At 34.1% G+C, this 12547-nt stretch overlaps 1 protein-coding gene across 1 annotated transcript; it reads right to left on the bottom strand.

Annotated features, from left to right (window-relative positions):
* Positions 1-3267: 3267 nt before the first annotated feature.
* On the bottom strand, positions 3268-7637 carry LOC122595405 (importin subunit alpha-1-like). The gene is made up of 11 exons (XM_043767758.1): positions 7275-7637; positions 6802-6898; positions 6627-6718; positions 6402-6533; positions 6085-6270; positions 5462-5625; positions 5293-5371; positions 4365-4493; positions 4142-4269; positions 3667-4045; positions 3268-3491 (listed from the first exon to the last, which is right to left on the bottom strand). Exons 1-10 carry the CDS (start codon positions 7485-7487, stop codon positions 3673-3675), a joined length of 1593 nt encoding a protein of 530 aa, XP_043623693.1. The 5' UTR covers positions 7488-7637; the 3' UTR covers positions 3268-3491; positions 3667-3672.
* Between the last annotated feature and the right edge of the window lie 4910 nt (positions 7638-12547).

Here is a 12547-nt window from a genome sequence, read left to right as displayed (position 1 = left end):
TGACCATTAAAAATTATTCATTTTAATTATATGTATTAAGATATTCTAAAAATTAATCTACTTAATTAACTTTATAAGTAAAATTAAAATAATTTTAATCCTTAGATTAAAATCAATAATTAAAATTGAAAGATTAAGTTTAAATGTTGACATTATAATTTAGAGATAATGGCAGTGCAATATAAACAACTATGGACCAAAATGTTATGTAATGTAGTGATATACTCGATTGGCTAACTTGTGTACGCATCTATGTTTTTTGGGTTATGTAATGTATATAACCGGCTAAGTTACTGGTTATGCATAGTCACCCGACAAGTTTGACCGGCATTTGTTGTTCGTGGATCAATATCTGTCAAGTGTCTTTGATCATCGCTCATTCAATATTTTATTAATTCAACAAACTTAAGAACAAAAATGAGAACAAGAAAATGCTGAGGATTCTGGCGATAAATCTTTCTAGCAACAGGAGCAGATTCCGGTGACCATCTTGATCGTCGTCTCCTCGACTCCAAGCTTAAGAAATTCTCTAAAACTGCTTTCTCCTGCAAATACCACGTTTATCGTGTTTCTGTTTATCTTTATATCTTTCGTAACCAATTTTTCCGGCAAATCTTTCCGGCAACAACAGGCGATAACCAATTTTTCCGGCAACCCCAGATTCCGGTGACAAATATTTAGGCTTTTAATGTTTTCATGTATGTATGTAATATTTTTATATGAATATATAAAATAGTTATAATTATTGTAAATCCACATCATATTCATCTTGTGAGTATCATGTGGGTGAATTTTTAAATGAAGATGTAGTGGTAACCGGCTACCTGTTTAGCAGGTCATTTATTACATTACATAACCCAAAAAACATAAGTGCATACATCAGATAGTTAATCGAGTAGATCACTCCATTACATAACCTTTTGGTCATAGTTGGTTACATTCCGATGCCATTATCATTTAAAAGTTAAAGTTGTTCTAACTTTACTTATAAAGTTGAAACCAACTTTAAAGGTGTTTGACTAAAACTTCTTTGTACAAATATCACTCTTCGAAAGGGATAAGTGAAGATATTTTATAAAATAAATGACTAAAGATGTAATTTAATATTAAAAATTAATGATAATTTATTTTATTAAGGATACTTTAGTCAATTCATATTTCTTAACTTTCAACATAAAATCATAACTTTTATCCCAAAACGATAATTCTAGTTTAATTTATTGAATGCGGATTAGCAAACGCACAAAGTTAGTCATGCATTACCAAATCTCTTTGCTTATATAAACTTGTTACTTGTGTATTCTAAATACCATAAAACATCTAATGTTAGCAAAGTTTAGCGGTATACATCTCAACGCCAATTAGCAAAAAGGTAAGCTAGCTTGTAAGTAAAAGTAAACACCCAATGTTTATTCCACGGATTTGGGTCTCAATATTCCGATGGTAGTTAAGAGAGGCCATATTTTATCTAAAATATAAAAGGACCTCCAATCTTGCGAGGTAATGCTTTGTAAGACATAAAGATAGAACCCTTAATTCCTGTCTCTAAAAACAAGGATGCTAACCACCTCTCTAATATTACCGGTTATCACAAATTGGCTAAAGGAATACAGAAAAATCAACTCAATTTCATAAATGTAAATATAAGAGAACACAACATGCCCATCTTTGTTGTGTATTTTCATATACATAATCAACCCTCAAATAACCATAAATTAAAACAAAATATTATAGAATTATTGTTTGTCAGTGTAACTTCCTCAAATCTTCCTCGCAAAACCCGAACCAATCACTCATTTACGCGTTTCATTCACTTACACTTTTAAGTTTTGGATCGAGTTAAATTTAATCTTCAAAAAGAGCTTTAATAATAAGAATGTAATGTACAAGAAATTTTTTTAAAAAGTAATGTTTTGAATTGCATTCCACCTCGTCATACAATGACACTTAGAGTAGATTACATTGTCTTTAGTCTTAACCTTGCATGCATTATCGCAGAGTGACATTTTCAAGAAAAAACCCCAACAGCATTTTACTCTTGAGGGTCAAACCTATGTCCTAATAAAAACCCCATGTGCATCTCGAGCCATGATGACTTCATTTGATAATGAACAAGAACTTATATTGATACATTATGACACTCGACCATAAATGAATTACGTTAACTACTAGTTAACTAACACTGACTTCTTGTTTAGAAAAAATTGATGTTAAATGGGTAAATAGAATCACTCGATAACTAAATAATGCACTTTTCGGGGGGTTTTTTTCCTTGTGAGTTGTGATGTTTCTAGTCTAGTAATATAATGTTGGTGAATTAGTTCATTCAAGATTATTTTAAGTGTATTAAAGCTAATAAGAGTTTAATGAGTAATAATTTGTCCTAGTATAAAATTTTAGTAATTTTGATGACCAATATTTTGTGCAAGGCTGCAGAGACACAGATTTTGTAAAGAATAATAGGATACTATGATGATGGACCCTCCTGGTCAGTGCACGAAAACATTTTACAGATATGTAAACATATACAGGTCGATTTATAGGAAGTTTCAAATGAGTTTCCCATCATACTCTCCCTACATATTCAGCAGTATACAGAAGTTTGCTTTGATTTTTAAATTTGTTGTGACGTTTATTGGTGTTTAGTATACAAAGACTGTTTATTAGTTGCAAGTATAAGGAAAAAGGAGATGGATCGGGACATAGAGGACAAGATGAAAACGGGTTTTCAAGGTGAAAATGATTTAAATGTATGCTTTACCTTTTTTAACGAGAGTATGTTTTCAAAAGTTGTTAGAGATGTAAGTTGTAGTGTTTATTTTGAAAATGTCAGCTAGATTACATAGAGAAAAGATGTGAGCTAAGAGAGGATGCAAAAAAAGAGTGACCCGGCTCAATATAATTTCAAATGAAGTTGCATATACGTAATTAGGAGCTGCCTTTACGAAGATAAAACCAGCAAAACACCATACACGATTAGGAGTTGCCTTTACAAGGATAAAACCAGCAAACACGGAAAAGAATAAAGGTCAAGTGATGACGCCTCACACAAGTACATGGATTTTACCTAATTAATTCAATTAATAAAGACTAAGTTTTGTAATTTGTGCAAGTAATTTAGAAACTTGCTGTCGAGTTATAATCTGGTAGCCAATTAATAATAACAAGCTTTTATGGAACATTAACATAGACCAGAGAAACATAGGAACACAGAAGATTCCCAGCTGGATAACAATATAAATAGCAAAGAAGAAATACAACCACTGATGCAAAAAACAGGAAATTATATTAATCCCAGTTTATAAATAGTCGGATTTTCCAAAGTGAAATAACATATTGCTTTTACATAAATCATAAACACTTGACCTGCTATTCATTTAAAAACCCGAACCACTCCAAAACTTCAACCACTCTACGAATATTGGACCATGCATTACCTCAGATATCAGACCCTATCTCGCCATGATAAATGACCCTAACTTCAAGAAGACCTGAAAATGATCCATACCCATATCAAAACCTAGTATACTGCACTAAGTTGATAACTTGCTTTGATACAATTGTACAGCAAAATAAACACGTCAGATTCAGTCTTGATATCGCAACTCCTTAAAGGGGATTTCAAATAAATAAGAGACGGGAAAGACAGTACAAATATGTACATACCTTGAATCAGTTGAAGTTGAAGCCACCATTCGGAACAGAAACATCACCACCTCCAAAGTGGAAACCAGGTTGGGCATTCTCACCAGGAGGCATTGCATCATCCTCTTCCTCCAACCAATATGTCTCAAGAAGCTTCACGGCTTTCTCATATATCTCATTGTTATCGTGACTCTGCAGGTTCTCAATTTTCTCCAGTCCTTCAGCATCATCAATCATTTGTGCATAAACATTGACATCTCCTGATAGTCCCAGATTCTTCTCGGCTTCTCCGACCTTCAGTATGTTTTCAAGCCCCTCTAGACAAACAGTAACAATTCTCGGGTCGGGGCAGACAAGTAAGTCACACAATGGTTTGATACATCCCTGACTAACAAGATACCTGCAATAATTGTGCAAGGAAAAATCCTCAAAATTCAGATACAGGGGAATAAATGGGCTGCACAAAAGCAAAACAATCCATATGCAATCATCTTACTTTATTTGATCATGGCTTCCACCAGAGGTAGCATTTGAGATGGCCCATGCAGCCTCCTTCTTGATGTCAAACTCTGCATTTTGAAGCAACTGAACAAGTGGACCAATGACACTTGCTTCAATCACTGTCTGTATAATAACAAAGAAGACATACGGGTCATAAATGCAGAAAGGTTAATGTTTTAATAAAGTCAGTTGAGATAAACAATTCCAAGGTATGTTACCTGAATCTGCTCCTTGTTACCGGCAGTGATGTTTGATATAGTCCAACAAGCTTCCTTCTTGATGCTCTTTTTGTGATTATTGATTAAGAGGTTTAGAAGACAAGGCAGTGCTTGATGATTGATGATATACTAAAACAAACACAAAAAGAATATTGGTTAAACAAAAAGACTAGAAGAGACTACAAAGTGAACAAGAAATCCAAAACTACACTCAGAATTTTCAGAATTTTTGCTAGCATCAAAAGAGCTTGTATATTAATTTAAATTACATCTAAATACCTACAAGTAATCAACTGAAATGTATTCTTCAAAGCAATCAATAAAAAAAATCCGAGTTACAAGCAGAACATAACATGAGTCCATGACACTATATTATTCAAGTTTATACACAAGAAATGCATCATACATAGGAAGAAAGATAGAAAACTAGTTCTACTATGACCATGGGAAGTTATAAATATCAAAGAATAAAACCTATTAGTGATTAGTAATTACCATGCACATCATCAAAAAACATGCACATTGGTACTTCAGACATTTTGAGTTCTAAATAGTAATAAGTAGCTCTAATAAAACATCAAAATACATGCACCAAAGATATTTTCTAGAAAGCAATTCCACCAAAGTTGATGCTGGCAGAAAGTGAACAAATGACCTCCTTTAGGAGAATCCCAGGCTTTCACTGTTAGGCCAAAGCTATGGGAAAAAGAATGCAATCAAGGTCGAGACAATAGAAATAAAGAAACATCAGCTCATGGGCAAACACTGGTTGAATGCGGAAAAAATAAAGCAAACATTAAATCCTCATTCAAACTCAAGAAAGAAAAACTCACTATCTGACAATAGTGTCCACTCTAAGAACATGGAACATATACTATAAAAAACAAACACACAAACCACAGTTTAAGGAACTTATAGAAGCCGATACCTGAGTTTGCATGTCATCACCAGTAACAATGTTACCAACTGTACGAAGAGCAGGGATGAGTACTGAGGGAGAAGGATGACTGAAACAAATCATACAAAATTGTAGAACATGAGAAACTAGCAATAAACAAATCACAACTAGAACAAAAAAAAGACTAGCATATACTCACTTCAGTAATTCAACGAGTCTGGGACATACATTTGATTCAATAACAGCTTGAATTTTATCATTAGTACCATCTGAAAGGTATGAAAGCGCCCAGCATGCATCTGTCAAAACTTCTTCATCATTTGAATGAATAAGTTGCTGAAGTGCTGGAAGTGCAGGCCTTGTCTGTCAAAACAAATGAAAAATTACTATACTAGGTATATTATCCACGTGATGCGGCGGCGATGGTGGTAGCGGCGGATGGTGTTGATTTAGGTGGAGATGTGTAAATTAGTGAATAAAAAAGTGGGGTAGTTTGGGTAGATCTCATGCTTTTTTGAGAAAAGGGGGTGGGGTGTTCCTTTATATAGAACTATCAATAAAACAAAATAAGTTAATTATCTATAACTCGAATTCTTTTATCCATACTAATTTATTAATACAAGTAATTATTATACAGCAAACATGAGTTTGTTAATTAAGTTTTTATAACGTCATATATTCCCTCACTCTCTTCTATCCTCCAAGGTAAACAAAGATTACCATTAAAAAATACCAGTGATGAACAAAAAGTTAAAAGATGTGTTTATCACACTGCATTGCATATGTATCCTGCTAGTAATATAAGAGTTTTCAAAGACTAACCTGATCAAAAGAAGGTTGTGGCTTTCCTCTACAAAAATTGGAAAGTGTCCATGTAGCATTTCTCAACATAGATAGCTTAGCATGCTCGTTTAACTGGGAAAGCAAAGGAATCAAAGCGCCTTGCCCAAGTACTAGGTCACGGCATTTAGGGGAATCGCCAGCAACATTCCCCAGTGCCCATACAGCCTACAAAGATACAAGTGATATTAATGTTGTCCCAACTCCAAAAATGAACACAAGAAAGGAATGCGCTTAACAGACTAAGGAGTACTTATAAATGATGAGATATACATAAGATAACCAATAGAGCAAGGTACCTGCTCGCGAACATCATCACTGGGAGATTCAAGAAGTTTCACGAAAATCGGCACAGCACCATGGTCAATCACCACTTTTGTGTGGTCAGATGTCCCTGAAGCAATATTAGTCAAAGCCCAAGCCGCCTCAAACTACATCATATAAAAAAACACATTATAATCGAAAAAAAGCAAACATTATTCTGTTTATATGTAAAAGCATCTAGATCACATAGCCCATCTCACCTGAAGTTGAGGAAAATCCTCCCTGACAAGAAAAGAAACAAGACGAGGAACAACACCAGACTGAATAACTTCCTCAATCGGAGGGCTACGCTCTGTTCACAAAAAGCAACATTCAAATCAGATAAGTAGGCCAACAGTGACAGCTACAGACATAACCATTTCAAAATGCCATTACCTATGGACAAAAGTTTACGAAACTGGGTAGTAGACTCAAGTTGCGTATTATTATCATCAGTCCACACTCCAGCAACCATTGCAGCTAAATTCTCTAACTGTAATCGACATTCGTATCATTACCCCTCGCAACATATAACTAAAAAAAGTACTATTCATAAACTGACATATACATACAAATATATTAAAAAATTATCCGATTTTGCTATTGTATGTATCTAATTCTCAAAACATGTATCAAACTTCCAGTGTGCGTGTGTGTGTGTGTGTGTCAGTTGTGTGTATATATATTATATATATAACAAAAAAACCCTAAAAATTCAGTAACAAAAATTAGAAATAAAACACAAACTAAACCTAAATTACTGATTAAATAGTATAACTGTAAGGAATACATATATATATATATAGAGAGAGAGAGAGAGAGAGATTAGATATATATATATATGTGTGTGTGTGTGTGTGTATGTATACCTTTTTTTCAGCAGTGGAAGCGGATTGAAGAGGAGCAGGGAAGTTAGTACCGGTGAGACCTTCACGTCGTTTCTTCTGCAAATTTTCTTCTCTCTTATTCTTACGGATCTCAACCATATTGTCTTCTCTCCGGCGCCGCCCTTCTTCGGCATCAACGGCGATTTTGTAACGGTTCTTACGGACCTCTGCCCTTGCGTTTGGTCTCAACGACATCGTTCAAAAAAAAGCGAGTGGAAGAGGTGTGTGTATGTATATATATGTATGTATGTATCGATCGAATTGCAGAGAAACACAGTCTCTGTGTGTGTGAGACTAAATAGAGAGAAATAGTGTGAGAGTTGGGCGGGCCGAGGAGTTAGTTTCTCCAATAGGGTTTTAGGGTTTTCTTTTTTTGTTATTAGTATTTGATTTTTAATTTTAACTAGAAAAAGTACCTGCGTTTCGCTGCGGGAGACGTGTTAGTTGGTTAGTGATTCGAACTTTAACAATATCATTAAACTGGTCAGTATGATGGAGAATGAAACTCGAAGGGCATCTCTGGAGACCAAGAGTTAGATATCCGCGTTGCGCAGGAACTACAACCATATATTGGATAATAATTTATGGCCACCACCTGTCATTTTGTAGGGAAGTCTTAAAATTGAGTCTTACTAAAGGTAAATTTGAGATTATCAGGAGATTATTAAGTGACTGAGAATCACTTTGACACTACTCCGAATTTTCATCCAATTACCTTTTTAAAAAAAAACATATGTTATTGGTAAGATTATTAGTTATATTAAGTTATCACAGTAAACAAACTATTATAATAGTCATAACAATTTTAATTTCTTTGGAGTTCCCATAGAATCGATCTTCATGATCATCTTTTAGCCATTATTAATGGGTTAGAAGAAATTTGGATCATAGTTAGGAAGAACAAAAGCATCAACCACTTGTACCAAATTTCCAACGGTTGTTCCTGTTGACTGTTACCTACGATGGTTTGTTCCCGTTGATTATTTGCAGATGTTGATGATAACTTTTATGCTACTAGTAAATGGAGGCAAAAAGACCGGTGGTTGTTCTGGTTGCCGCCGACGGGCGGTCATTACCGAAGATGGCAATTATGGAAGTTAACTCGCTCTATCTTTGCCATGAAATTGTAAAGAAGAGAAAATAAAGTTTTGTGTCAAAGTAGGTGTGTTTGGTCACCGGTGTTATACATCCCGATATGGTGGCTGTTTTGGTGGTTGTTGTTTGTGGTGGGCGTTAGCTGCGTTAGTTGATGAAAGTCTGGCTGCCTATGTGTAGAAGTTGTATATGTTTTTGCCTAAGAAATTGTAAAGAAATGAATTATGAAGTTGTTTGCATTAATAAGTTGTACGAATTGCAGAAGGTTTAGTTTTATGCATAGAAGTTGTACGAAATGCAATAGAATAAGTAATAACAGTTACTGTTCAATGAACAGTAACTTTGTAAGGGGAGCTGAACTTGCTTTTTAAAATATATATAAATTTAACTTATCATATTTTTTATAGTATTTGTTTTAAATTTGAAAATTCTAAAAAGCAAAGGTAACTTGTTCCACTTTATTCAATTTTATGCATTTCTGTCAATCATATCTTATCACTTTATTGATTTAAGTATTAATAAATTATATCTCCTATAATACACAGTTAAACATATATAACCAGTCTCGGTAAAAAAAAAAACGTTCATACTGCCATGTGGACACACTCCCAACATTCACTAACATAGGCCAAAAGGAGCCGATGCTAGTTGCCTATTCTTGTCAATGGAGAGGATGCAATGGAGCCAATGAGCCGATATTTGTCGATGCAAGTGCTGACTGCATCCTTGCCCTAAGCTATCGGCAAGAAGCCGATGCAAGTGATGACTGCATCCTTGCCCTAAGCTTGGTCCTTTGTTTATTTTTTTAATAGCAATCGAGAGTTGTATGGTTAAGGGTTCGCTATAAGTTGAATGGTACAGTGAATGACGGATAATAGAATTGGGTTGCAATTTGGATAAGCTGTTTAGGTACACGAGAGCAAGTACCCGCGCGTTGCGGCAGTGAGATGGTAGGGGTGATAGGTCATAAAGTGTGATTGTTCATAGAGTGAGATAGCCAAATGCCTTAGTCGTACGGGTCCGCCCTCAACTTCAAAAATTCATCGAAAGTATATCGAATGACATCTCTAATGAAAGAGCATGAAATTTAAAGATTATCCATATAATTTTTATAATTTATTGATGTACGGTTTTTGAGATAAAAGATTTTAAATGAATTGAGAAAAATAAATAATTTATGGAGGAAAGAGAAAAAAAATGATTGGTTGAGGAGAGAGAAAGAGTAATATAGTTGTTTAGTTAAATATAGAATTGATAAGGAGGACATTTTGAGAAAGTAAATATTGAAACTTAAAATTTAGACAGATAGAATTTGCTTTATAAGATTAGTAAGATATATTCCTAGTCTATTGTTTAAGGCTAACGATAATTCAGTTTGGGTAGAGATCCCCTCAAGTTATCCCAACTTGAGGGGTAAAGTTTGGAGAATCTTGACCCTTGAATTAAACTCAAAGGTTAAGATTCAAAAATGATTATTAAATCTTGACCCTTGATTTTAATTCAAGGGTTGAGATCATCCTAACTTTACCCTTCAAATTGATAACAACTTGAGGGAATCTTCACCCTTAAGTTTGTGCGGAAGAATGGCAAAGCAGGCTAATTTCATTACCTACACATGAAGTATGGGAAGAAGTTAGGAAATACAACCATAATTATTGATCCTTTTAAGAATGCCCAACTTTTGACGATCATCATTGAGTTTGGACTGATAAACAATTTTTATTTTATGCTAAGATATATGATGAAATTCTTATGACTTTTTTCATGCCCAAGATGTTTACCGAATAGGTTAGAAAGTGAACCTTTTTTCTGAGGAAGTCTTGCTACTGGTGAGATATGGTTTGTAAATGAGAAGCATAAATGATGAAGTTTTTAACAAACTTAATGTAACATATACTTATACTTTCCTATTTAAAAGTTGTAAGTGTTGTAATTAAAATTTAATTTATTTTAGTTATTAGGAATTTTATAATGAGTTTTGCTAAAAATCATAGTCTCCATCTATATTGGTATCTATATCTACATCTATCTATACTTACTTATATATATATATATATATATAGGATGGGGATTCCCTCAAGTTGAAACTCCAACTTGAGTCGTATATATATATATATAGAAAAGTTAAATTAGGGACTCCTTATTTTAGGGATTGTTAGAGACTTCTTCTACCTCCTTTTCCGGCCACCACCACCATCATCTCTGACCACCACCACCACCACCATGATCATCTCCGACCACCACCATGATCCTCCGGCGACGACGACCATCTCCGACGAGACTTACACGTGTGTAAGTAACTTACACATGTTTTAAGTACAATTTTTTTTAGGTAGATCATCCATCACCGGTCACCCCTTATGACCTATCACCCTCTATGACCTATCACACTATGACCTATCACCCTCAATGACTTATCACTCCCACCAACTTTAGTTTATGAATATTCTTAAGGGCGAAGCCCGCTCCGAATCATAATTTTTATTCAAGTTACACATGTGTAAGTTGTACTTACACACGTGTAAGTCTCGCCGGAGATGTCGTCGGAGATGAATATGGCTGGAGATGTCGCCGGAGATGATCAGTGGTGATTAGATTTGATGAAAATAGACGGTCTAGATCGAGTCCCTAAAATAAGGAGTCCCTAATCTAACCCACCCTTATATATATGTGTGTGTGTGTGTATATAAATATATATATGTATATATATGGGGACAATCAAATAAGAACAGTTTTAAAATAAGAACGGTGAGAACACCTTAAAATCATCATTTTGATGCATTAAAAGTCCATAAAACTGACATAGTGCATAACTAATTATCATTATTTAAGTGTTTAACAACACATTGATTCATAAAAATCGAAAAATCATGTTTTTTGTTGGATGCATCATTTTGATGAATATGCATCCAAGATGCATGCACAAAACAAAAAACATGATTTTTTTGATTTTGACGGATGAATGTGTTGTTAAACACTTAAATAATAATTAGTTATGAACTATGTTAGTTTTATGGACTTTTAATGCATAAATGCTTTATATAATATATATATATATATATATATATTATATTGTAATATATAAAGCATATATACCCTTTCCATTTTCTTAAAAAAGAACTTAAGTTACTTGATACCTCTCTATTTTATTACTAATTTAAATATTAATACCTAATATACTTATAATTGTTAGATTTATGTTTATTAACGCCCACGGAAAAAAACCCACCAAATAAGCCTAAGCCTAAAGTCAATGGTATTTGTTGACTTTGGAAGGAAGAAGTATGTGTTGATAAGGTTTTGGTGCAGCCACTTCTTCACCCATAAAACCGTTTTTCACTTACAACAGCCTAGAAAGCTTTCGATCCCTAAAGATTGAACCGTTGGATCGTTCTGACTTTTGGAAAGCATCTTCATAGCATCTGGGCCTACATTTTGGACAGTTAAATTTGTCTCAAGTAGTCGGAACACATGTTACAGAGGCTAGAACATGGGGCTAAAAATTGTTGATATTGTTCGTATTTTGTCTTTATTTTGCTTCCATACATCTAGTATATGATGATTGTTGTATTTCTCTAGTATATCTAAGGAAGATTTGATTGTATTGCTCTACTATTGGTGGTAGTAGATTTTAAGCGGCTTAAGGGTCTCGTGCTTTTTACTCTCACTTTGAGAGGTTTTTCACTCTAAAAGCTCTTGTGTTTGTTGATTTTACTATTGTTAGGGGCTTATTTTGATTACATTTAGTAGTGTTCTCTATTTGTTAGTTTCCTCATATATTCATACGATTTGTAAAAGTGCTGCCAAACGAGGGGGTTATTCTGCATTTGTGTTTACCGTTGTGGTGTTATTTCCCATCAATTATATCATTAATGAAACAATTTACAACATACATCACTCAATCTTTTAAACAACTACACTACTTCATTTCACATCAATTTATTTTACGTTAATAACAAAACTACAAACGCCGCCGCACCTTTTGGCGCCACTGCCGCTACCGTCGCCACTGCTTGTCACCTTCCGCGTGTATTTTTCATACTCGTATTTTCTAAAGGAACATTTGAGTTTATTAAGCTCCCGTTAATACGTGTATTGAAGTTACAAGTTAACAAAACCACTAAAATTACTACTGAAAATATTTTACGAGTAGTTATGAG

The sequence above is a fragment of the Erigeron canadensis genome, chromosome 4, assembly GCF_010389155.1.
Source record: "Erigeron canadensis isolate Cc75 chromosome 4, C_canadensis_v1, whole genome shotgun sequence".
In the NCBI taxonomy this organism is placed as follows: domain Eukaryota; kingdom Viridiplantae; phylum Streptophyta; class Magnoliopsida; order Asterales; family Asteraceae; genus Erigeron; species Erigeron canadensis.
This window is presented reverse-complemented; position numbering and strand designations above follow the sequence as displayed.

Coding starts and splice junctions, on each gene's coding strand:
- LOC122595405 (XM_043767758.1), bottom strand. CDS start 7,487: ATGTCGTTGAGACCAAACGCAAGGGCAGAGGTCCGTAAGAACCGTTAC. Junction 5,626..6,084: donor CACAACCTTCTTTTGATCAG/GTTAGTCTTTGA, acceptor TTGTTTTGACAG/ACAAGGCCTGCACTTCCAGC. Junction 4,494..5,292: donor GTGATGACATGCAAACTCAG/GTATCGGCTTCT, acceptor TGTTTGTTTTAG/TATATCATCAATCATCAAGC.